The sequence below is a fragment of the Neomonachus schauinslandi genome, chromosome 4 (assembly GCF_002201575.2).
Source record: "Neomonachus schauinslandi chromosome 4, ASM220157v2, whole genome shotgun sequence".
Taxonomy (NCBI): Eukaryota; Metazoa; Chordata; class Mammalia; order Carnivora; family Phocidae; genus Neomonachus; species Neomonachus schauinslandi.
In genome coordinates, this window is record NC_058406.1 from 42,068,758 (window position 1) to 42,095,815 (window position 27,058).

General features: G+C 51.6%; 1 protein-coding gene across 1 annotated transcript in view; it reads right to left on the reverse strand.

The window, feature by feature from the left end:
• Positions 1-27,058, reverse strand: part of GLIS1 (GLIS family zinc finger 1) — a 222,848-nt gene that overhangs the window by 77,488 nt on the left and 118,302 nt on the right. The window contains exons 2-3 of the mRNA XM_021683917.1: positions 10,163-10,340; positions 3,432-4,314 (exon numbers count right to left, since the gene is read on the reverse strand). Of these exons, the coding sequence (XP_021539592.1) occupies positions 3,432-4,314; positions 10,163-10,340 (1,061 nt within the window). The remainder of the gene's footprint in view (positions 1-3,431; positions 4,315-10,162; positions 10,341-27,058) is intronic.

A 27,058-nucleotide genomic window follows, 5' to 3' on the forward strand; every position in this document is an offset into this window, starting at 1 on the left:
GAGACCCAACCTAAGAAAGCAAGAAATTAATCTTTTCAAAGTTAACGTCTTGGAGGCGTCGCGGCAGTATTTGGCTTGGACGTATCCTCGCTATCCTAATGCAGATGAAACCCCACATTTAATAAGGCTAAGACAACTCGGACAACATAAGAAACATAACAGGATATTGCAGAGAGATTAGGGAGCTTCCTCTGGATGGCGTGGATGGGCCGTGGCGAGGGCAGAGCGGGGGCCGGACGGCGCGGTCTAGCCCGGGGGCCCCCGCGAGCCGAGGCCCGATCCGATCCCAGGCCGCCCTGAGCACGGAGAACCTGGGCAGGGGGCGGCCGGCTCCTCGCTGCGCCTCCCGGCCCGCCTGGTGCGTGAGCGGAGGCTCCGCAGGCTAAATGTAAACCAGCTGCCGGGCCTGGAGTGTTACAGTTGGACGGGGCGGGGAAGGCTTACCTCATGAAAGAACTGTGCACACGGCTGCTGGAAAGATAATAAAAGGATTAACTGCTATTTTAGTGGGCCATTTACTCTTCAATCAAAGTGTCTCATCTATTTCCTGTTCTCCAGAGGATCCGGGTCCAAAATTCCTTTGTCTATTACAGCACATGGTAGCAGAGGCCTGTCATGAAAAATTAATAATTTTACAGGGAAGGGAGATTTTATTTATTTGGGTGCCCCTTCCCCTGGGTCACCTACTGCGCCAGCGATGCAGGAAGGGGCCGCGCTCCCATGGCGGGCGGGGAGGAGCTCAGAGGAGGTCTCTGCCCCAACTCTGGATGATGGCACCCAGGCAGGGCCCCAGAGAACAATGAGTGTAACAGGACCATCTACACAAACAAAAGCATCACAGTTTAGGAAGATGTGGGTTCAGATTTCACGCTAATGGTTACTAGCTGTGCAACCACGGGCAAGTTACTTCTATTGTTGTTACTATTATTACTGTGACGATGATAGCCTCTATTACTGTTGTTGGTTACTGTTTGCCCCTAACTACCTGTGTGAACTGGGGCAAATTATGCAATGGGAGCGCCAGTTTCCTCATCTGTAAAATGGGGGTTAATAGTATCTATCCCAAAGAGTTGTTACGAGGACCGCACGGAGTTATCACTTAGAATGGCTCCTGGGGCACCTGGGAGGCTCAGTGGGTTAAGCATCCAACTCTTGATTTTGGCTCAGGTCATGATCTCAGGGTGGGGAGATCAAGCCCCACGTATGGCTCCATGCTGAGCATAGAACCTGCTTAAGATTCTCTCGCTCCCTTTCCCTCTGCTCCTCCCCCTGCCAAAAGAACGGCTCCTGCATGTAGTCAACACTGAGAAGCTGCTTGCTAGTATTATCACCATAAGCCTGAACCCCTCCAGAGGCAAGATAAGGTATTCTCATAGTAGCAGGTAGAAGATCGGCTGGACTCCATTGAACCCTTGTTGCTTCATCTGTACAACCTTGGTTTTACAGGACTTTTATAAAGATTAAATGCAAACCGTGGGTGAGTACAGACATGGCTTGAACATCACCTCCTCCATGAAGCCCTTCTGGGCCTCCCGTCCCTGGGCCTATACAAACTCCATGCAGAACCTGTCCACACCCATCTCCCACCCCTTACTGACCATGGGTGCCTGCAGGCGAAGACCTTGGGAAGTCCAGGTCTGGGTCCCCAGAGCCAGGCACAAGCCAGGTGTAAGCCAGTGTTCTGTGGAGTTTGCTGAATCAAGTGAGATCCTGGCTGGCCCATAGAGAGAGATTCCCACATTGCACTGGGTAAACTGGGCCTCTCTGACCTGCTCACTAGGCCTCCGTTTCCCAGAAAACAGGCAGGGAAGGCTAGATTATCTCCAAAGTCCCTGCAGTCCACACGGGCACTCCCACATGCTGTAATTCCACACGAAGGCCACTGACCACACTGTGCCAGGGCTTGGGCCTCCACATCAGCCCCTTGCCAACACCAGTAGGATCCCCCACAGGAGAGGAGACGTGAAGGACTGCTGCTTAGCAGCTCTCAGCTCCAGGGTCTCAGAGGGAGAAGGGGCCCTCTGTCTTCTGGAAGTCTGTGGTCATCTCCTTCCAGGTGGGGGCATGCCTTTCCTCAAGCCATGTGTCACAACACCCCAGACAAACAGAGGCATCCCCAGGACTGGCCCGGCCACCAGCTCCTTCCAGCATGCCCTCAACCCCAAGACACATGATGAAGTCAAATTCTCAGCCTGCCCAGCTCAGCCTCTCCCCACAACACCAACACACCAACCACGCGCTCCCTCCTGTTCCTGTCCTTTTGCAGAGGCTGTTCACCACCCCACTTGTCTATAAAGTGACCTCCTCCTCATCCTCAAGACCCAGCCCCCTTGAGCTGAATAAGCTGGTCCAGTTGCATGCCCAGACCACAGCTCCACAAGCAGATAGGGCCCCAAGGGTGACCACCTGGTTCCAGGAAGGGGGAGTTTATGCTGCCAGTTGCCAAAGCTTTCTGCCTCCCCTCTGGCCCCTACAAATGCTGCCCTGGGCCTTGAGCAGGAACAGAAGTGCACCCCTTCCCAGACCAAACAGTTCACGAAGCAGGGTCCAGCATCGGTGACAGCATGCTAATGCCAGAGAACTTGACGTTGGCTAGGACGCGGTCTTGCAGACCAGACCCGCTGCTGCTTCCCCTGCCTCACCAATGCCCCAGTGGCTGAGAAGGCGGAGCTGGGCCTTGGAAGACTGGGCGGCTCCTCCAGCCCTTCCATTCCCGGGCAGGTGCCTCTCCCGGTGGGGTAGCTGGGCCTTGGGGGTAGGCACAGCAGGTCTCCTGAGGATATCAGGGACAAAGACTCTGATATGGATTTCCACCACCACGAAAGCACAACGCAGAAATGACAAATCAGAGGGGCTGGAGCCTAGGTGCCCACAGTTCATGTGTGTGTGTTCCCGGGAAACAGGTTCTACCCCAGCCTCGTCACTGCTGGATCCTTATAGGTTAACCCTGGCCTTACCCCAAAACCTGCCCAAGGGAGCCACAGCTCCCAGGCTGGATGCCTGTGAGGACACGGCCCTCCGTGGAGGCCCAGAGACCCTCACCGGGAAGGCTGCCCGATGAAGGCCCCGCACTGGAGGAAAGCAGGTGTCCACGACGCACCTGACCCCTGGTGGGTGAGATGGTGAGCATCTGCCCGGGCCTGCTCTGACCTCAGAGCGTGTACTGTCACGACCCGAACAAGTGTGTTTGATCAGGCGGTACGCCTTGGGATGGGGGATGGGACACCTGGTGAGCAGAGGAGCCAAGACTCCCCGTGGGGGGTGGGGGGGCAGACTGTCCTGACCAGTGGCCACATCCACAGCATCGGTCCTTCCGTCCTCGACCGCAGGGGATCCCCGCCAGCCCCCAGCTCAGGAGCCCCCCCCGGGAAGCCATCCCTAGTGCGGAGGTGGGGGCTGCGCTGCTCGGCCTGGCGGCCGTGGGAACTCACCATGCACTTGTTGGGCTTCTCGCCCGAGTGCACCCTCATGTGGATGAGCAGCTTGTAGCGGGCGTTGAAGGGCTTGTAGCGGCGCACGCAGCCCGCCCAGAAGCAGGTGAAGTCCTCGCCCTTGCGCTGGTCAACGTGGCTCTTCTCGATGTGCCGCACCAGCTCCTCTTGCTGCTCGTAGGCCGCACAGCAGTCCACCCACCGGCAGGCCTGCCGGCCCGCCGCCCCCCTGCCCAGACCCAACCCCAGGCCTCCAAGGCCCGAGCCCGGCGGCAACTGAGGCGCAGGGTAGGGGGGAGGCAGGCCTTGCTGGGGAGGCGGCCCAAAGAGATCTGAGAACTCGTCCGCGGGCTCCTGCTTCAGGAAGCCCCCCTTCCGGCAGGCTTCCAGCTGCAAACCACCCTCGTGGCTCTCCGTGGTCGCAGGGCCAGGCCGGGCCCGCTTGGGAGGCCCCCCCAGCTCTCCTGGCAGCGGGGGGCTCTGGAGTCCATTGATGCAGGTGACCAGAGCTGTCTGGGAAGAGCGGATGATGGAGGTGACATCGGAGGAGGCGCAGGGTGAGGAGGAGGCCGAGGAGGTGGGGGGCAGGCCCAGGAGGCAGCAACGCTTTAGGCTACCCTCAGGGAGGTGGGCCTCAGGCGGGGGGCCCAGGCCAGAGCTGGGTTCGCAGCCCAGAAGGTAGCAGGAAGGTGCGGGGTTAGCGAGGCCTCGGCCCGGCAGGTCCAGGTCTGTGTGCAGGCCAGTGGCTGGCGGGGCCCGGCAGTGAGCGGACAAGGGTGTGCGAGCTTCTGTCATGGCCTGGTAGTCAGGCAGGGACTCCTGCTTGATGTGCTGCGTGGCCGGAAGGCCACCATTCACATACGTGGCCTGAGGTCTGGGCGACCTGGAAGACAGGGAGCAGAGAGGCCGTGAGGGGGGGCACTCCACAGAGGGAGGCCCCGGTGGGGGACAGCAGGGAACCTGGGACCAAGGGATGGGAAGCCCAGAGCAGGGGTGGAGGTGGAGGGCTGGAAGCAGAGGGAGAGAGAAGCCAGAGGCTGGAGGTCTGGTCAGCAGGGAAGAATATGGGGGCAAACAGGAGAGAGAGAGAAAGAGGACGGAGCTGGGAAGAGGTTCAAGAAAGGCAGGAGGTCTGAAGAGGATGCCAGGAAAGAGTCCCGGGTCATCCTTTTACCAAATCCAGCTTGCCCTCTCCAGCCCCGGCTGCCATCCTGCCCTGTCGCTGAGGCCTCCCTAGGGTCTGCCCTGACCTCCCCATGACCTTCTAGTGAGTTCTGGAGGAAGAAGGCTAAGACTGGCATTTGGAGAGACATCCAGGTCCAGTTTGTTTTAAATTCGGCCTACTTGTTCCTTAGATCTTTCTTAATTTTTGTAATCTTTTTAAGTTTCTAGAAATGTTAATTCTGTGGTATTTTGCCCCAAGCAATCTGTCTTTTCCACAGTGAATGTCAGTGGGTTGGGGGTCTGAAACACAAGTCATGGTGACGAGGGGCATCCCAAGAATGACTGAGGAAAAGCCTGGTGGGGTGGTCCCGGGATTTCAAGCCCAGACATTGTGACTGCACGAAACACAACTCTGGGGGAGGCTGTGGGCAGGCAGGCTGGGAGGGCAGCACAGGGGAGGCAGGAGACCGAGGTTTGAGGTCAGGCTCAGACACTCCCCGCTGCACAAAGCTGGGCAAGGCACTCTGGGCCTCTCTCCTCATCCCGACACTGGAATGATTCTCCTCCTGAGAGTGATGATGGTGTGATGGGTCTTCAGCACGCATGTGGTACACGTGTTCCGAGAGAGGGCCCTCCCCAAATGCAGGACATGTAAGTGCAGGCAGAGGCCCCAGGATCCCCGGCCACCAGCCAGGTGACGCTGGACGGAGGGTCAAAGAAGCACCTTGGCTGGCTGGGCACAACAGGAAGCCTGCTTATGTGCTCAAAGCCTGACGAGGACACCCCACGTGTCCCTGGGCCTGTCTGAGCCTCAGCTTCCTCACCTGTAAAACAAGGACTAGCCCTCACTGCCTCAGAGGGTGGCTGCCAGGATCAAGAGGGACAGCAGATGCTGTGACAGCCCTCTGGAGAGACAATGGCAGGGTGAATGGTGCGTTTATTACTGCCAGATCACCGTCAGTGTTCCGTAGCTCTCTGCAGAGGGGCTGTGGGATCATCACCTGTCCCTGCTTCCCACGTGGCCCTGCAGCCCAGCCTCCCTCTCTGGCTCCCTGCAGCTGGGGCAGCCCCAGCACTACTCAGGAGGAGGAAGGGGGGGCACAGGGGAGAAAGACAGAGCCCAGAGGCGCTCAGAGAGCATGGGTTCCATCCCCACGACTGCACAGACAGGAAAGGAGCCAAGAGGGCACAGGGCTTGCCCACAGTCCCGAGCAGCAAGCCGGTGACGGGGCTTGGGCCGGGAGCCAGGCTCCCCTTCTCCTGGGGGTGTGCATTTCTCCGGGATAAACCTGAAGTGCTCCCCAAATAAAGGCTTGTGAAAAGGGCCCTTCTGTTTCTCAGCTACACTTGACCAATTCTCTGCCTCACCCAGCAAAGACCTCTCTTCCCTGTCCAGAGCGCAGCCACTGGGTGGAATCAGAAGGAGCGTGGACTCCAAGGTGGACAGCAAATGCACATCCCCTTCCCCGGGCCTGGGGACGCTGGGCCACCGCTGCCAGCAGAAGAGCCCTGAGGAGCTTAAAGATCTGATAGGAAAGTTGTGACTTCGTGAAGCTTAAAAAATAAATAAATAAAAGCATAGCCGTCCTTGCATGGTCGTCATCCTGGGCCTGGCAGAGGTGGGCCTCCAGGTAAGCATCTGTTTGGAACCAATCCCTTTTAAAAACAGCATCAGGCTTAAGGACCAGCAGCAGAGAACAGCCGTAGCGCCTGTGACTGAATTACCCGAATACGACAATAGAACCTCCCATGGCAGCAGGTGGGGAGAGGGCAACTAGGCTGTGGTGTCTCCTGGCCCCAAATGCCAGCTGAGGCAGCCTCCTGCTTGCCCTCTCTGTCGCTCTGTCCCCAGCAGGCCTGCGGCCGCTCCCATCCTGCCCCACACCTGAGCCCTGGGCTCCCCAGGCGACTCCCGTCACACATCACACGTCTGGAAACTGAGCAGGGGTCCCTGGACAGAGCAAACAAGTGCTGAGCAGCCCTGCGGGCCGGGCGCCTTCCCGAGGGCCATCCCACGCAACCCCACCGCAACAGAACCATGTGTGCTATCTGCTGAATGCATAATCAAATTCTTCAGGGGGAGAGCCCACCATCTGGTGCATACTTAGGAAAACCGAAGCAGCTTGCCCAAGCGCCCAGAAGCAGGCAGTGTTACAGCAGGAATTGGGACCTCGATCTGTCTGAACCAGCAGCCTGTGATTTTCCCACAGCACTGTCCTGCCAGGGGCCCAGCCTCCCCCTCTGCAAAATGATGGAACTTGATGACCATTACGTTTCCTGGCAGCCTCAACGTTCCGAGCGTCAAGGACTCCAGTGTTCTTCTGTCTGTCATCCTGGACCCTGAAGGGAGTTGCTGAATTTGGGAAAACTAGCATTCCTCCGACAGAGGCTCAAGGGGACAGGAGGGTGACTTCGGATCTCGTGGGGTCTGTGTACCCACTGGTTCAGGGGCTCAAGCCTGGGCGAAGGGCCAGAGAGGTCCCTCTGCAGGCTTTTCCCTCTGTGCTGGGTGATGCTGGGGACATGAGACGGTTCACAAACCAGGTCCCTGCCCTTGAGAGGCTTCCCTTCTCATGGGGGAGACGGAGCACCGGCTCTCATGGGAACAGTTAAACTCTGCTGAGGGGTGGGCAGAGTTCTGGCAAACATAAGAGACCAAGGTGGTGGGCGGTGTGGGCTCTGAAGGCTGAGGCATGAAGATGTGAAAGTGTGTGGCCCACTGGGCCCAAGGCCAGAAGGCCAGCATGACGGGTGGGCAGGCAGGGGCCAGATCTCAGGGTGCCTTCCCATACTACTGGGGGCCTGTGTACTCTGTTCCTATCCTCATCTTACACATAAGAAGACGAGGCCCAGGAAGGGTCAGCATCTTGCCCAAGGTCACCCAGAAAGTCAGTGATGGAGCTAGGCCTCAAACTACATGTAATAATACATTCTACTGACAATAGTGCTGGTGGGTAGTCATTTTCAGCACAGAAATGACAAAATCAGGGTATTGCCGAAGTTACTTGAAACTCTCACCACTTGCTGGGTGACCTCGGGCTAGTTTTGTGGCCTCTCTGCCTCAGTCTCCCCACCCTCTGACAGATGGGAGTTGAGTGAGGTGCTAACACGGTAAGTGCTTGGCCTCCTGTGTGGCAAGTACAAGCACTCCAGGATTGTCACTTATTGGTGGTGACGATTAAATGAGAGATGTGCACAGGCAGCAGGCCCTTGCAAAGTGGGAGGGATTTTTATTAGCATTAGAAAGCTGGGCTGGAGGCAAGGAGGACCCCAGGAACCCAGGCAGTGGATCAGGGGGCTAGAGGACAGGAGGCGGGGCAGCAAGGAGAGGAGTCCCCAACACAAGGCAATCCAGTGGGAAGGAGAAGGGACAGGGTCTGACTGGGTGGGGGACAGGGGCTGGAGCCCTCTTTTGCTTTAGGAAAATGAGGGAGCGTGACGGTGCCAGATCAGCAGCAGAAATGGCAGTAGCTCAGGATGATGCTAGCGTGGGGTTCTAGGTATGGGTTCTAGGCATAGGCTCTCTTGCGGTCTGAATTCTCAAAATGACACTCAAAATGACACATACTTCTGATCATCTGTATAAAAAAAAATAGCAACTACCCTATGACCCCGTAATTGCACTACTAGGTATTTACCCATAGGATACAAACATAGTGATCCAAAGGGGCACCTGCACCCCAATGTTTATGGCAGCAATGTCCACAATAGCCAAAATATGCAAAGAGCCCAGATGTCCATCAACAGGTGAATGGATAAAGAAGATGTGGTATACATATATACAATGGAATACTACTCAGCTATCATAAAGAATGAAATCTTGCCATTTGCAAGGACATGGATGGAACTAGAGTGTATTATGCTACGCAAAACAAGTCAATCAGAGAAAGACAAGTATAGGATTTCACTCATATGTGGAATTTCAGAAACAAAACAGATGAATGTAGGGAAAGGGAAAATAAAATAAGATGAAAATAGGGAGGCAAACCATGAGACTCTTAACTCTAGGAAACAAACTGAGGGTTGATGGAGGGAAGGGGGGGTGGGGAATGCGGTAACTGGGGGATGGGCTTTAAGGAGGGAACTTGAAGTATGAGCACTGGGTGTTGTATGCAACTGATGAATCACTCAATTCTACCTCTAAAACTAGTAATACATTAAGTGTTAACTAAATTGAATTTAAATTATAAAATAAATAAACAAATAAAAACCCAGTTGCTTTAGCTTTCCCTAGGTTAGCATAGCTTCTGCCCTGAGATAGAAAGAATTTCCCTGGAGGAACCAGATGCTGCTGGTGGAGCCTCAGTGAATAATCAAGCAGATAAATGCATTGGACTGTCACCGAACGTACAGCTCGAAACTAAGAGGCTCGCTCCTTGTTACGTATTAAATTGTGTCCCTCCAAAATGTGTATGTTGAAATCCTAACCCCCCGTGTGATGGTCTTTGGAGATAGGGCCTTTCAGGAGGTAATGAAGGTTAAATGAAGTTGTAAGGGTGAGGCCCTAATCCAGTATGACTGGCGTCCTTATAAGATGAAGAGCGTGCAAACAGTGGAAAGGCCACCACAGGAAGGTGGCCATGTGTAAGCTAAGGAGAGAGGCCTGAGGAGAGACCAAACCTGGGGACACCGTGATCTTGGACTTCCAGCCTCCAGAACTGTGACAAAATACATTTCTGTTGTTTCAGCAACTGGGCTGTGGTGTTTTGTCCAGGCAGCTCGCGCACACTAACACTCCTGTAAGTCAGAAGGCTCCCTAGTATCACCGAAGGTCTCAGGGAGTCTACATTTTCAAAGGAAACTGGCTCTGTGTGGGAAGAATCAGCATGCTGCTATGTACTCCTCTCTCTCACCTGAAGCTCTCCCTGGAAAGTAAGCTCCACTGGGGAGAGCCCTGCTTCCTTTGCCAAGGCAGTGAGGTGCAGGGGCTGAGCCGGGGGCACAGAGGTCTGCCTGTGGTTGACGTCTGCCTGTCAGCAGACCAGAGGGCACAGAGGCACAGCTGGGACCCCGGGAGAGCCACAGGAGGCAGATTCCAGCCTGACAGACAATGCGATAGAAGCTCTGTCCACAAGTGGGCATCACGGGAAATGTGCAGGCATCGAATGAGGGTCACCCGGCAGGGCTCTGGGAGGCATGGCTTCCTAGTGCAGGAGATGGCCCCAGGTGGAGGAACCCCTCTCCACGCTCTGAATGGTCCAGGCTTTGGCACTATAATGTGTATGCCCCCTCAGCTGGGTTTTCCTTCCCCATCCCACCCCTGAATCTTCCTCTTCTGAAATTACTGATTCTCTGTGAAAAGCCACCTCAGCTTCTGCAATGGGGAAACCTACCTCAATAAAACCATCTCTGTCTCTCATGAGGTACTGCAATGTGGGGGGTTCGAGGCCTAGACCAGGCAGCCGTCATTGTGCTACTGGCCTCTGGCTGGTCCCTGGCCCTCTCGTGCCTCAGGTTCCCTGTGTATCCCACAATGAGGCAGACTAGATGAGGTCCGGAGGCCCTCGGGGTTGGCCTTCAGGAAGCACCCACAGAAGGCAGCTGATGGGTGAGGATGGAGCACATACCTGCTAGGGTGGGGGAAATGCAGGAGCCTCTCGCAGGCTGGGGGCTGGCCCCGGGGTGGTGGGGTGCCCGCAGGGAGAAAAAGGCCCTGGCGGCAGGTGGGGCCGGGGCCCTCCGCAAGGTCCAGGTCCAGCAGGCTCTTGTCTGAGCCTGGGGTGCAGTGGCCGTAGCTCCCGTTCACTATGCAAAGAAAGACAGGAAGAGGAAAGAACATGAGTGGGGGCAGCCTGCAGAGGGGGGCAGGGAGAGGGCAGTCATTAGGGCACAGGGTGGGACACAGCAGCCTTGAGCCCACACTCACTGAACCCCTGCTGCATTCAAGGCACCAAGATCCATTATTTAATTTCCATAATCACCAGCGGGATCAGGAGCAAAATCCCCAATACTCAGATGCGGATGCTGAGCTCCCGCGGCTGAATGACTGTTACACAAACACTGAACCCTTATGATGTACCAACACTCTGGTCGGGGCAGGAAACACTGGCGAACCAGGCGGACAAGCTCCTGCCTCACAGACTGACCCTCAGGTTGGCCACCAAACACTTGTTTGACAAGGCTCACAGACACGTGCTGGGGCTGCACTGCTCAGCAGGCTGGTGAGCGGCATGGACGTCGTAGGTCACAGAGTAGGTTCTCACTAGACACCATCTGCTCTTGTTATTACCAAAGCTCAATCTGCATTATTTCCCAGATTGCATTACACCACAGAAACACGGTACACAGTTATTCACAGCTCCGTATTCTCCACGGTTCTTTGACAGCCTAACTGTCGTATGCCCTGCCCTGCCCAGTGACGGGGTTCTTAGGAAGACTAACTGGGGGAGAAGATGGGAATGAAAACCCTGAGAAAATCTGTATAAAGTGCACCAGAACTGTTAGGCGTAGTTGGAATAAGCTCCTTCCCCTCTCTGGGCTTCAGCGTTCTCTTCTACAGCGTGACATGGGTGAATCTGGACACTATCTTCTTAGGCTTTCTGTCCTGGCACCTGGCAGCAATGACCTTAAGGAGTGAAGACATGGGCTTTGGGCCTGATGGACCTCGGTGTGAGCCCAGACTGCCCCCAAGCAAGTCTGTGCCTTGAACAAATTCCCCCCCGAGGCTGACCCTCTGCTCCCAGGTGTACAATGGGGACAGCCGTGTCACGTCTCCAGCGATGCCATGAGGTTTTGAGAGCTGAGGTGCAAAGCCCCCAGCACAGTACTAGCAACTCGCACGTGTGCTCCAAGAATGGAAATTGTCCTCGCTGTCAAACAGCACTTGGGAAAGCATGAAGTGTCGGACAGATGTCATAAAGCATTATTAATAGGCTCAAGCATTGTCCAGGTACCGTCCACTCTGAGCAGGATGAGCCATTAAGCTGAGCAAAGAGCTGACACCAGGTCCGGACTAGCCGCCAAGACTGAGGATGAGGAGAATTACAGGAGAAGCACCTTCGCCGAGCAGGACATGCAGGCGCTGGGTGCAGGCTGGTGGTTTTCACCACTGTCTCCCTGGACCCCCCGCCCTGCCCTCTGAGGGAGGTCATCCTCACTGCAGAGACAAGGCAAGAGGCTCAGGGAGCTTAGGGTACTCACCTGAGATCACACCACTAGTAAGAATCTGGGCTGGATCTCGGGCTCAGGTCTGTCAGACCCAAACCCCAGTTCTGAATTGCTGTGTAACAAAAAGTGGCATCTTAGACAAAATCCCGACCCCAGCCTCAAGGAATCCACCTCCACCAACCCTAATTCCAGCCCAATCCAGAGGCAGGCCCTTCCGCCCAGGAGGCCCGTCACTCAGGGCTCACTCGCCGTGTGCCCACAGCTCTGACAGGCACCAGGCATCCACCTGCCGAGCACAGTACAGTTTGCAAAGCGGAATGCAAATGCCCTGTCCCAGGGCAGGGGAGGGGCTCGGAGGAGCCTCTGCCTTCCCAGGCACAGGCGAGCCTGCTCCAGAAGGTACGGATGAAAATTCGCTCAGAAGCCCCCCTCACCTTCCCCGGCCGGGCCCTGGGCTCATTCCTGCTACAAGGAACGCTCACTCCCGCTGGCCCTGGCTGCTGCTGGGCCAGCCCCTCACAAGCTTATTTTTTAATAACTTGGTTGTTTTTTAATTAAAAAGAAATCCCTGGTAACAAATGTGAACGGCCTGAGTTAATGAGAGCAGGCTGCCGCTCGTTTAGCTCCGTCTCAGCTTGGCGGTCTTTCCCTGTTCCAAATCGTTTCTGCATGCGATTTTATTGTCCCATTGAGGCAAACCCTGAGCCTGGGCCTCAGAAAACTGTGGATAATTTTATGAACATTAATAGCATTTGGAGCAAAGAGAGCTTAATCATCACATGGGGCTGTTCTGCCAGGGTCTTTCTCCCAGAATCTTTGGGTCAGGGAGGTGGTTCTGAGCATCCTTCAAAAACCCACCAGACCCATTGGGGGCCGCTGGGTTACTTACTTCACCTAAGGAGGATGTGTAGAGCGAGGGAAGGTGGGCCCCCAGAAAGGCACTGGGAGCCCAGCATTTATCAAGCCCTTCCTAGGCACCAGCCACATCGATCCTTCTAAGTGTCCATCTCTGTGCAGTGGGCTCATTCTAGCCATTTTTCAGATGAGAAAAATTGAAGGTTGGAGAGATTAGGTGCCTCTGATCAGGCTCAGGGGTCTATAAGAGGTGGGGCCACAGTTCAAACCCACATCTCTCGGGCTTCAAAGCCTAGGTCCTATCCTGCTGCTTCTCAGGCAACTGATGAGCAACTGGGGATCCCCAAACAAGCATCCCCACCTTTGACTCCAGTGAAGATCATGCTGGGGAGCCTTTGGGAAGGTCAAAGTACAAACAACCATTACAATGACTCCTAAACCTCTCAGTCTCTAGGACAGCTCTGCCAGATGGGTAAGACTACTCCATCTACAGACAAACACATGAAGGCTCAGAGAGGTCTAGTGGTTCACCCAAAGTCACACAGGAAGCAAGGGACACACCTAAGATGCAAACCCATCACCTCCATGGGAAAAAATAGTTATTACCCAGCAAATAATTGAGGCCCATTGGCTTCTTCTCCCTGGATATAGTAAGAGGTCTTTCTACAATAAATAAACAAGCCAGCTCTTGGAGGGAGGAGCGACAGAGCCCCTCAGGGCACAGTTTGACACTGCCTGGGGCTCCAAGCTCATTCAGGCCCTTGTCTTGTGTGGTCCTCATAGCATCCTAGATAAAAATCCATCAGCTTCCCTAACTTCTAGAAGGATGTAAGCATCAGACCTGGCAAAGGGACTGTCCCAGGTTTCATGGCAATTGCTCCCAAAGCCCATACCAGACCCTTCCCTGGGCCACCTGCTTTCTCAAAGGCTGGAAATAAAACCAGAGGCTATAACATGTGCCCCAGAGATGCTGTGACCACTAGAAAGATGTGGGCACTGTCACCACTGCCCACCACAGGCCCAAGTCAGCCAGGAGACCTGCCACTGCCCTCCCGCCTATTGGCATGTTGCCTCTCTGTCCCCAGAGGCATCAGAGAACCTACCCGCGCTCACTCTCCATCTCCAGGGAGCAAGGATGGAATCTTTCTCTACAGAGGCCGAGGAATGAGAGGGGCACGTTGGCCCTGCTGCCCTGAGGCAGGCTGCAGGTGCCCCAGGAAGGGGCCATGTCTCCCCAGCAGCCATGTCTCCCCCTGCGACACTGCAGCCAAGAGCTTTCATGCATGTGAAGCTTCTTTGGAGAACTGGAGGGTGGGGGAGTCCTATGCTCAGTTTTACAAGTTAGTGAGAAATTCTGGAATGTCAGGGCTGGGACTGCCTGCCCATCCACTTAATTAATAGACGAAGAAACCGAGACTCAGAGAAGGAAAGGACCTGTCTTGGTCACACAGCAAACCCCCAGCAGAGCCTGACTGGCACCCCCGGGACTAGGTAAGGGTTTGGTTTACTTTCCTCTTGAAGTCTCTGTTTTCTCATCTATAAAATGGTGATAATAGCTACTCAGGTTGTAAGGACAAACCCGTGAGATTATGGACACAATGCCTTTGGCATGGTGCCCAGCTCACAGTAAGCACTTGAAAAGGCATGAGGATGGTAACCATAACGATTTCTCCTATTTATCCCTGTGCAAAGCAAGGCCCAGCATTCTATCCCCAGAAGGTCAGGTCTGGATCACCCTGCGGCCAGGCTCAGAAGGACAAGTCCCCAAGGCTCAGGGGTCACCAAATGCAGGACCGGGCAGCCTGAATGAGGTCACAGCCAGCAAATGTGAAGCAAAGGACTCCAGTTACACACCAGAGACTTTTGCAAATTACCGTAATGACTTGGCTATAAAGAGGTACCACATATAAGGTGACTCCCCACAAGAATTTTAATTTATGCTCAAACCTGCCAAGTCTGCATGAGGAGAACAATGATGCATTCAGCATCTCGGGTCCAGATGCCATCTCCTTGCCATTCCAGGAGCAGGCAGCAGCCTGGCTAGAAGGCCTGCACAGTGACTATTCCTCGTTCACCCACAAGCAGATTTTTAGTGCCCACCCAGTGCCAAGCTGGTGATAGGTACAACACTTTACAGTCTACAAAACGTCTTGTAGCCGTCACCTACGAGTTCCACTGCAACCCCCAAGGGTTGGCTGGGCAGGCTCAGAGAGGACAAGCAATTTGCCTAAGCTCACACAGCAAGTATAGGGCTCCGACTCACACTGAATCTTCTGACTCAGCTCTCTAGTCTAGCAGACATTTTTAATCTGGCAAACTTTTTTCTGTAAAGGGCAAGACAGTAAATATTGTAGGCTTTGCGGCCACAGAGTCTCTGCCACAACGACTCACCAGTGAAAAGCACCCACAGACAACATGTAAACAGAGGAATGGGGCTCTGTTTCAATAAAACTCAATCTAGAAGAACAGATCATTGATTCTGGGGTTGTAATTTGCCAACAGCTGAGCTGGTGCAGTATTTAGAGACAGGGTTTTTGCACTTACAAAGGCAAAAATTCCAAATCCGAAACTATCATACCTTCCTGCATCCACAAACTGGGGAGAATTTTAGAGGGTAGAGTTGATGAGGTGAAAACTACTGTCAGACACTGAATGCGGGGCTGGCCCCTGGCAGGCACTCAATAAATGAAGTGTCTTCAGCCGGACTTCGGGGGGGGGTCCTCACAGCCTGGCCTCACCCCTCCCCCTGGGCCTTACCTTGCACTCCCACAATGCTTTGCTGCTATGCTGCACACATCCTTGCCCGTCCAGTGAGGACGGCCTGACACCTCCCAAACTCCTCTGGGCCCCCAGAACTTGGTAGAAGTGCATCTCCTTCCGGAACCTTCCCTGCCCTCCCTGAGCTCCCCCACCTCAGCTCCCAGAAGTTCTTGTGGCAAGCTGCCCATCCAGGTGCACCTTATGCCCACCTGGCACAGCCAAATACTTGAAATATTTTATTTCTAAATCTCCACAACATCACCACAAAATCAAGGCTGTAATACTCTGGACTACCACATCGATGCTGTTAAGGGCAGTTAAAACCCTGCCCCCCCCCACAAGTCTATAAACTCCTTTAGGACAGGGGTTATGGAGCCCCAGAGCTGCTAATTGTCGGTGCATCCTGAGACATGATTCTGTCCAACCCACTTCACATACAGAAAACAGGGACCCAGATGAGGGACAGGCTTGTCCTGGCCGCCCAGGAACACCAGGGCCCCCTCGGGGATCTCCCCACTCCATCCTAGCACACGGCTAGGCCCACAGTAGATACCTGGAAGCACTGGGAAGGTGGGTGGCTGGAGGACTATCCCAAGTTAATTTTCATGCCCACCATATGCCAGACACTGGCTTTGTGACACACACAGCTAGGTCGAAGGCTTGGCTCTACCATTAACTTTCTGGCTGTCTGACCCTAGATGGGCTACCTCACCCTTCTGATCCTCAGTTTCTTCATACGTAAAACAGGGATAAGACTCCCAGCTCCCAAACACGGCTGTGAGGATTAAATGAGTTCCCGTACGTAGAGGCATGGGGTCTGGTGCAGAGTCAGCATCTCCGTAAAGGCCCCTCCGTTTTGCTTTCTTGACAGGCAGAGGAGACACAATCAGGCTCTGCGGGCTGGGCCTCCAGGAACAGAGGTGTGTGCTCCCAGGTGGTGCACATCAATGGCCAAAGAAGGGCAACTTCGGGCTAACGGGGTCTGGAGTCTGAGCCTGGGTGCTGCAGCCTCCGTCATGCACAGCAGGGCCTCGGGCCCCTCTCTGGGCCTCAGCTCTTCCCTCTGAGTCGTAGCAGGGCTGGGCCAGGGCAGGAGGAACGCCACAGGTCCCACACAGTGGGAGACAAGGGGCTCCACTTCTCAGGCCCAGGGAGAGCGAGCGGCTCTCTCAGGACACACAGCAGAGGCAGAGCCTGCGTTACCACCACCCTGCAGGACCCCTTCTGCCTTACGGGGCTGCCCTGTCCCCTCTCCCCTCCTCAGCAGACCCCAAGGCCTGGCGAACAGCAGAAGGTGGGGTCTTCTGAAAGAAGAGAAGCAGGAGGCAGACGGCCAGGTTCTTGCTCATCTCCACAGCCTGGGTGGGATGGGCTGGCCAAGGCCCCCTCCCCCATCTTGGAGCCGCCTTGGGGCATTCACAGCCATCAGGGGGCCTGTAACCTTGGCAGGCTTCTGGAGCTACAGAGCCCAGCGCTCAAGGCCTCACACTGGGCTTATGGCCCCCATCGTCTCTTATCCCACATCACAAAAACTCTATAAACTCCCCCTTTAAAGCTGAGCTAGATTTACGGGGACTCAGGCTAGTGAAACCTGAGCAATAGTAGGCTCCTTGCATGCCAGAATTACTAATGCCATTTTCCAGAGCAAGAGTAACTGACTTGTCCAAGGTCATGCAGCTGGGAGAGGATGGAGTCAAGACGCAAGCCCAGCTCCCCCGGACTTGGAAGGCAGCATTGGCCTGACGTTGCTCCACATCATTAAGGGATTTAGAGTCCATGCAGTGATTGCTTTTCCAGTGTATTCGTCTGATTGGGCTGCCATAACAAAACACCATAGACTGGCTGGCTTCAACAACAGACATTTCCTTTCTCACAGTTCTGGAGGCAGGAAGTCCAAGATCAAGATTCCTGCTGATTTGGTTGCTGGTGAGAGCTCTCTCCCTGGCTTGTAGATGGTGGTCTTCTCACTACGTCTCCCATGTGGCTTTCCCTCAGTGCATGCAGAGAGAGAGAGAGAGAAGGAGAGGAGGAGATAGGGAATGCATACAACCTCTTCTTATAAGGACACTAATTGTATTGGACCAGAGCCCTACCCTTATGACTTCATTTAACCTTAATTCCTTCCAGAGAGGCCCCATCTCCAATTAGTCATACTGGGGGTTAGGGCTTCCACATATGGATTGGGGAAGCACAAACATCCAGTCCATAACACCTAGTATTTGTTCCCTAAGAGGGTCCCATATTTCCTGTATCTCTCTACGGGGCTTGAGAAGGAGACACAGTATAGACAGCAGGTGGGAGTGTAGATTCTGGGGCCTGACTGACTAGATTGGAATCCTGGTTTTGCCACTGGCTAGCTGTGCCCTTGTCTAAGTCAAACAATTTAACATCTCTGTGCCAGTTCACGAAGTTGAAATGGGTTCATATACCACGTGTAACGTGCCTACAACAGAACCCAAGGCACCCAGGAGATGCTCTCCCTGTTGTTCTTGTTAACCCCACCCCAGAGCGGGCTGTGGAAGCCTGAACCCGCCAGCATGATGTTCTCTTGCCAGCCACAGTGCCACAGTGACTGGCTCAGAGCTGGGCACGTAACACAAGCTGGTTTAATAGAAGTCCTGGGACTTCTGTTTGATGACTGGGGAAAGAGCAGCTTCTCCTCCTCTACATGCAAATGAGGAGGCATGAGGCCTTGACAGACCAACTTGTCATCCCAGGGGAAGCTGGTTGGAAGACAGTGGCAATAAACCAAAGAGACACTGAGTCACAGCATTGGTGGCACCAAGAACCTTTTGTGTGAAGAGTCAAGTTCCTACGGTGTTTTAAGCCTATCTCAGATGGGTTTTCTGTTACTTACAACCAAAAGCATCCGTATTAATACAATATTCTCCTAGAAAATAATTCTTACCTACTCTGACAATGTTTGTTTTTGAGGATTTAGTCCATTTATACCATTTACATTTAATGTAACTTATATTTGGCTTTAAATCTATAATCTTACTACTTGTATTTTATTTGTCCCACCTACTTACTCTATATTCTTTTTCTCTTTTTCTTTGCATTCTTTCAGGCTAATCAAGTACTTTTTATCATACCATTTTCTATCTTTATTAGCTTGCTAAACACACATTATTTTATTATTAGTGGTTATTCCAGCAATTATAGCATCCTTCTTTGACTTATTGCAGTCTAATACAGATAAGTATATTTACTACCTCCTGAAAAGTGCAAAAACCTCAGGACTCTATACACACACACACACACACACACTCTCTCTCTCTCTCTCTCTCTGTCTCTCTCTCTGGGTTATTCTTGTTGTGTATTTTAATTCTACATATATTTTAAACCTCACCAGATATTATCAATGTTTTCTATAGTCTCTATCTATTCAAATGTTTTCTCTTCCTCCTGCTTCCATATGGGAGTCATTTTCCTTCTGCATGAAGATATTAAAAAAATTGTAAGTCTGCTTGCAAGGAATTCTCTCAGTTTTTGTTTCTCTGAAAATACTATTTTTTCACCTTGACTTCTGAGGGATATTTTTGCTGGGTATAGAATCTAGGTTGGCAGTCACCTTCTTTCAGTACATTACAGATTCATTCCACTGTCTTCTGGATTTCAGCATTGCTATTAAAAAGTCATCTCCATGTCTTTCAAGATACTACATTGCTCCCCTCACTCCTATTTTCAAGGTTTTCTCTTTATGTTTAGTTCTCAGCTGTTTGACTGTGACTAAGATGTGCCTAGGTGTGATTTTTTTTAAATTTATTTATCCTGCTTAAGATTCATAGGTCTATTTAAATGTGTGATTTAATGTTTTTCTGTCAGTTTTGGAAAATTGCTTGTCATTATCACTTCAGACATGACTTCTGCCCATTTTCTTCCCTCTATATTTCTGGGGAAACAATGTATGTTAGGCCTTTTCACCTTGTTCTATGAATCTCTTATGCTCTTTTCTGTAATGTCCATTCTTTTTTAACTCATGCTTCAGTCTAGATATTTTCTACTAACCTATTTTCTGATTCATTAATCTTCTCTTTAACTGTATCTAATCTATTAAATCCATCTTTTGAGTTCTTAAATTTATTCTATCTTTTAGTTTTAAAATTTCCATTTCATTGATTTCTTAATAGCTTTCAGGAAGCTGTTGAAATTCTCCATTTGGTAATCTATTTACTTGAATATATTCATCACAGTTATTTTAAATCTTGTGTCTGATAACTCCAAAATATGGATCACCTGTGAGTCTGTTTTTACCATGATTTTTACCCCCTCCTGGTCCTGCCTTCTTGTATCCCTGCTAATTTTCGACTGAATGCCCAATGTTGTGTGTGAAATTTATACAGGCTCCAGATGATGTTACCTTCCTAAGAGAGGATTTTCTTTTGCTTCTTATAGGAAGTTAAAAGAGGGGAAGATCATCTTTATCCAGTTTAGGCCTTAGCTGTTTCAAAGCTGGGTTTAAGACTTTGAAAAAGTTGCTCTATTTCTTGTTCATCCTTTCTCCTAGGATGCTGCCCTTCAGAGGCCCCAACTAAAAGCTTGGGATGCCAGGGCTCCTCCTCCTTGGTTGACAATAACCTTCAGTTTTGTCTTCTTAGAATTTGAGGCTGTTGAAAGCTCTGCCTAGCTTTTTAACCTCTTAACTGCCATACTCAGTTGATCTCTCAGCCACTTAGCCTGTGCCACTTAAGAAGCAACAAATATTTTGAAAGGCAAAGCAACATACTGAATGTTAGGCTTGCATTTCGCCACTTCCTGTCTCAATGGAATCTTGGCTCTTCCAGAGCTGCCTATCTTGGTAACCTAAACTCCAGTTTTTGTCTCTCCAACAAAGTAAGGCTGTAGAAAGCTGTTTAGCTCTCTGAATCTTGGCTCTACACCATTTGCAAACTGGCAAATACCTGAAAGGAAGAAGTGGCACAGTGTCAGATCCACATCAGTGCACTTTTCTCTTTACAATGTTGGTTTTCCAAGCCCTGGATGTATTCGTAGTCCTTTGATATTTTCAAACAGTTGGTTTTATATTTTTTCTAGAGGAAAGGTCTGACACAAGCATATCTGGTATAGCCAAATGTAAAAAACCCCTTCCAGCAAATAATTTTAATGACGTATAGTATTCCATTATACGGTTATACATACTTTATTTAACCTCTCCTCCAGAGTTGGGATTAAGATTGTTCAGGAAAGTTTAAAAGTAGAAACTATCATGTAATTAATGTCCTTATAGACCTGTCTTTATGTCCACCCATATTTATAGCCTTAAAATAAATCCCCAGATGTGGGACTGCTGAGACAAAAGACTTGCATAATTTTAAGAATTTTGCTACCTGCAGTTCAAACTGCTCTCCAGAAGGAATATATCAATTTATACCACCAGCAGTATAGGAAAGCACCTGTTCCCTGCACTCTCACCACTCTGGGCATTCTTGTTAAAACAAACAAACAAATCTCTTCATTTATCAGTTCAGGGTCATTTATAACAGAAAAGAGTAGAAGACAGCCTATATATCCAGTAATAGAAAGAATGATCAGTTAAACTATAGTAAGGGTCCTCAGAAGTTGCATCCATTACACAAAATACAGTAAAACCCCACTGTAATACAATAGTGTAGCCCCAAAACTCCAACTAAAGTGCAGAGTTGTGTTACTACATAATATAAAAATCATACTTTTGGTGGTTTTTCCAGTTAATGTGGGGGGGGGGCAAGTTTTTACTTATTAGATATGTTGGGAACAGCCCATTATCACAAAACACACAACACACAGGAACTGAGAGGTCTCACATGGGTATGGGGCAGTCAGTTCCTAAGGCCAGCATGCCCTGTAAGCCCTAGAGAAACATGTACTCTCCCTGCCCCATTTGTGAAGAGGCTGGAAAGAGGGCAGAGGCCAGGGCCAATGATGTTTAAATGAATTTGCCTCATCACAAGGCATCTTATAGGGGTTTTACTGGATTTATTAAAGGTTTTAATTAGAATGAAAAGTATTTATAAGAATTATACAGAATGAAAAGAGCAGGATTCAAACTTCCATAGACATTAAAATAACCTGAGTCATTAAAAAAATTAAAATTTTCTTTTAATATCAGATGTAAAATGTACATCAAATGTTATTCATTCATTCCCTTAACATACGTATACTGAATGCTTACTATGTGTCAGGACCGGGCACTAGGCAGCAGAAATAAAGTGGTCTAGGTACCAGTCACCAGGAATGCAGGGATGAGCAAGAAAGATAAGTCTCTACTCTCACGGTGTTTACATGTAGATAAGAGAGAAGACAATTTCAAAAGTAAACAGATAAATATGTATCATAATGTCAAGTAGAGATAAATGTTGCGAATTACAATAAGGGTAAGAAGCTAGAGAGTGCAGAGAGATGGGGATGGTGAAGAGAGGTCAGAGGGGTCTGTATAGTGCCTTGAGGGAAGGGAAGGAAGGAGCCAGGTGGAACCAGGGGGAAGAGCACTCACACAGAGAGAGCAGCAAGCACAAAGGCCCTGAGGTAGGAGCGTTCTCCAGGGTAGGATTGCAAGAAGTCCAAGTGTCGCTGTATTGAGCAGGGGTGAAAGAGACAGGTGATGAGGAAGTTGGACCTGACGGGCAGGGTCTTGGGGGTCCCAGTGAGGATCTGGGTTTTACACTGATGCAGCAGGGAGCCCTCAGAGGAGGAGAGCAGGAGCAACCAGACCCGACTTATGGTGTGGGACATGTCTGAGCTTTGTGTTTAAAAAAAAAAAAAAAAAAGACCTCAGAAGGAAAAGAGTAGATGCAGGGAGAGCAGTGGCTTCATTATAGGAATGTTTTCTAAACTCATCATTCTTTTTGGGGGGGTAAGGGAACTGTCCTGATTGCTGATTATAATGGTGTCTCCACTTCTCATGTAATGACGATGCAGTTATCAAAACTCACGGAACTGTTCACACTCACGCATAATGTGAATTTTACCTTATATAAATTTTTTAATAATTTAAAAAAAAACTCTGTTATTACACATTTTGAAATATTCCCTATTGTTTTAATAATAAAAAACTGTGCCAAAATCCATCCTTGAGCATAGACCAAAGACAGAGGTGGGCTAATCTGCCACCCCTACCGCGTGGCACAGATCCTCATCCAGCGCACTGGTGTGTGAACAGGACCCCTTCCCTCCCCGCCCACCACCAGCCCTTGCAGGGCAAGGGGCTTGTGAGTGCGCCCAGGGGACCTCTGGGTACCCTTCCTGTTAATGGCTTCCAGAAGAGGAGAGCCTTACAGGGCACAGGCACGTTCACATGAAGTAAGGCAGCTGACAGAACTGCGCTGCCCAGCATGTCCTCAGGACTCAGGGCTTCCTCTGGTCATGGTGAGTCTGCAGGAACCACGGCCCTCCCCCTGCTGTCTTGCAGTCTTCTGGCCTGCCCTGCTGCTGTTCTTCCTTCTCCTCCTCCTCCTCCTCCCAGCTCCTTCCCTGGGCAAGGCTGAAAGGCTGCACCCACAGTGCCCCTCCAGGAGTGACAGAAGATTCCAGGTTGAGTGAGGAGGGGGCAGCACAAAGCACGGGCCCAAGGGCTGGCAGAAGAAAGCACTGTGGGTATTTAGCATATGTAAGTATGGGGGGGGGAGGGGGGTCTAATAAACTCTGATATCTCCTGAATTCTCAGGTTCTACATTTTCTCATGCTGAGCCATCAAGATTCCAAAATTTAAAATGAGAAATTTCCATGCATCCGGGATTCTAAAATTCCTTAATTCTTTCCTTCTGAGATGATGCATTTCTTCTAAAGCTAAGCATTTCAATGACTACAGTTCTAAGTTTCTGTGACATCACAGATGAGCCATAAGGAGAGTCTCTGGTTCTGAGATTGTAAAATCCCTACGACTCTGATCAGAAGTCCTATCACTACCTGGAATGCCCTGAGCCCACACAGGCCCCGGCCTGCCCCAAATCATCAGGGAGCCACAGTGATAATCACCAAAAACCGTTTGTTTTTATCCAAGCCCCAAAGAGCCTGAGAGTAATGGGATGACAAGAAATCCAGAGGAAATGGCTGTTGAATCTATAAAAACTTCTCAAAGACAAACATATTCCATCTGTCTTTTTTTTTTTTTTTCAGTAAATACAGGACCATAAATGTTTATGTGAGGCGTATATTTATTATTTCATGTTTGGCTTAAAAAAAAAAAAACTCCTTTACATCAAGCTAATTAACTCCTATGCTCATGTTGATTTTTTTCCCTTACTGCTCAGAAGTATATGAAACAAGAAGGAAGACATAATGATGGGGAGAAATGCTCAGCCCCAGGCAGCTGGGTGGGGGATTGGGGTGGGATGAGAGATGCCAACGTCTTAAAATCCCCTTCCTCCAACTCAGGACATCTCGGGTCTCTCTGGGAAGGATCAGTTGTTCTGACTGAGAAATACCACCATCCTGCAGGACGACACCTTCACCTCCTGGAAAGGGTGCATTTTGGGATACAGCACGGAACAGGCAGAGGGAGGGGACCTTTCCTCATCCTTCAGGGGAGCTCAGTTTTAGAGTCTATGAAAAAGATAATTTGTTCCATAATATGGCCAGATAAGCTGGCAAAGCCTACTGAGGAAGTCACAGAAGTGCTTTGTCTTCTGAAAAATCCCCCACCCTGGGACCCCAGATCTGAAACCACACAGCTCCCAGGGCCTCTCCTCCAGGAAGCCCTCCCTCACTAGCCTTATCCCACAGGGTTTCTGCTCTCCTCCTCTGCCCTCCCCGAGGAACTGCAGCCAGTGTTCTAGTCTGCCTCCTCACCCACCAGGCACAAGGGGCATCACTGCAACAGAGATTCTCCAGGGTGGGGGGGTTCCACCCCAGGGGGCACACTGAATGTCACTGGGGGACTTTCTGCTGGTCACAATGACTGGGAGCCACTGCCATTTAGTGGGGAGGAGCTCGGGACGGCCCACAGGGAGAGTCAGCCCTCCACTAACTTTTGGGTACCTTTCCAGACATCCAAAATAACTGTAAATGAGCAACTGGTCAGCTACGCCTAGAACATAGCCCCATTTTACATATAAACAACTTTTTTCATGGTTTTAATGTACACTGAATTTTCCAGGAATGGAACTCCGATGTAAATTGAGGGAAGATTGTACTGTGTTTTGTTTGGAACCTGACCAGGACTCGTTCACCATTTCAGAGAATCACGTCACCTCGGTCACTCAGCCTGTGCTGTTTGTCTGTAGCCGGCCCGTTCGAGATGCAGCACACAGGTGCAGCAACTGACGACCTCATCCCGCCTCTGGCACAATCGTGCCTCGGCTCGTATAGGGAAAATCACGTTACTTAGGAGTTACTTCCCTTTCGTTTCTTTTTTTTTTTTAAAGATTTATTTATTTATTTTGAGAGAGCGAGAATGAGAGAGAGAGAGAGTGTGTACATGAGTGGGGGAGGGGCAGAGGGAGAAGCAGGCTCCTCGCTGAGCAGGGAGTCCGATGCGGGACTCGATCCCGGGACTCCGGAATCATGACCTGAGCCGAAGGCAGATGCTTAACCGACTGAGCCACCCAGGCGCCCTCTTTTTTTTTTTTTTTTTAAGATTTTATTTATTTATTAGAGAGAGAGAGCATGAGCAGGGGGAGAGGCAGAGGGAGAAGCAGACTCCACACTGAGCAGGGAGCCCGATGCAGGGCTCGATCCCAGGACCCCGGGATCATGACCTGAGCCGAAGGCAGATGCTTAACCGAACTGAGCCACCCAGGCGCCCCTTGTTTCTTTTTTATAACACAGTTGAAACATTATATGGACTTAAAAAAAATTAGGGTGCAGGCGGGTTACATTATCTATGAATTTCATTTGAGGAGAGTGAAGGAGGCAGGACAAAAAGGGCCCTGTTAGAAAAAGGACGCGCTGATGTGAACCACTGAACCCGGCCAACGCCTCAGATTTCAGGTGGGGAAAGCGAGGTCTCCTCCAGAGTCACACAGTGAGGTGAGTACAGGAGAGCCATGCGGCCAAGTGCGTCAGACGCTGTGGTGCTGAGACACACCGAGGGCCAGCCCATCTTGATGTCTTTGAAGCCCAGGGTCTGTTTCTGGACCCAGTGACACACAGCCCTGAGCCCAGAAGGGCCCGTAAGAAGGCAGGCACATGGTTCCATGCGGGTCCCCAGGGAAGGGGGCTGGGGACACAAGGCGGGGTGTGCCAGGCTGACTCTGGGAAGCCCCGGGAGAGACAGGCCAGAAAGGGCAGGTGCAGTCCCCGGCGCGGGTGATCAGCAGAGGCTGGGGGGTTGAGACCGTGCGACCGGGCTCACCTCCCCATGCCTTTCCTCCCCCACCCCAAACTTTCCCCTTCTCCTGCAGTGTTCCCCAACTCAGCTCTCCCCCTCAGCCCCCATTCCTGCACTTAACCACTCTCAGTCCCCCCGCCACCCCCATCTTTGCCTCAGTTCAAACCACCACCGTCTTTCACCTGGAGGACAGTCTTCCCTCCTTCCTGAATGCAATCCCTCCACTCCGGTGCTCTTTCTTTTTTTTTTTTTTTTTTTTTTTTTTTTAAAGAGTATTTATTTATTTGAGACAGAGCGAACGAGAGAGAGCACATGAGAGGGGGGAGGGTCAGAGGGAGAAGCAGGTTCCCTGCTGAGCAGGGAGCCCGATGCGGGACTCGATCCAGGGACTCCAGGATCATGACCTGAGCCGAAGGCAGTCGCTTAACCAACTGAGCCACCCAGGCGCCCCTCCGGTGCTCTTTCCAAAGCACAAAAGTCTGACCAGCCTCCCCCTGCTCCTAACCTTCCTCAGCCCCCATTACCCACAAGATGGCTTCTGACTCTCTAAGCCAGGAAAACAAGATCGTGCACCTTCTGTTTGCTCCAGCCCCTCTCCTGCTGGCTCCCAACCCACTCCCTGCTGCGACTGTGCCCATCTGCTCAAGGACCTGCCCTGTTCTTTGTCCCCTTGTGCCCGTGCTGTCCCCCTACCACCATGCATGCACCCCCCCCCGCAGCCCTGTGTCCCCGGCAGAGATCCCCCTTGCACTCTGTCATGGAAGCTTGAAGGACAAACGCAGAAGAGAATCCATCCAAGAAAGGTCTTGAATGACGCGTGAACCTCTGCTGCCCGCAGAGACAGATCTAGAAAGACAAGAGAGACAGGAAACCTTTTCTCTAAGAGGCAGCCCCTGGGGCAGACCCCACTCCAGCCATTACAGCTTTCCTGGTTGAACCCCACGGATTCCCCCGAGAGGTGGGGGATGGAAACATCATGAGCATTTCCACGAGCATGTCTGAGGGACTGGGAAGCAGCACCTAGCAGTGTTTTCATTCCAAACAGGAGCCGGCCTGTGTGAGGTGGTAGAGGTGTGTGTGGACACAGCGCTGGCCCGGCCGGGGCTCTGCTCTGGGGGGGCCCCGCCCTGACTTTGGAGGCTGCAGGGGTCTCTAGGGAGTGCAGCCCGCTCAAGGACGCCCGTGGCTGCTGGGACTGCAGAAGAGAAAGTCTGCCCATGAGGCTACATTTCACCTCCACAGGGAGGGAGGCAGGTTCACATTCAAAGTAAACGATCAGTGCTGTGTCTTTTGGTCCAGCGGTCCCTGCCTTCAGTGCCAACCCCCTTTCTCACACTTCATGTCAAGAGTCCGAGGAAAGGCCCCCGTGGGCAGGGAAGCAGAGCCTGGCGTTCTAGGCTTCCCTGAAGACTCACTGCATGTCTTGGGGCAGCTTCCAGCCCCTGGGCCTCAGTTTCCTTTCCTATAAGGGAAGTGCACTGGAGGTGCCTCT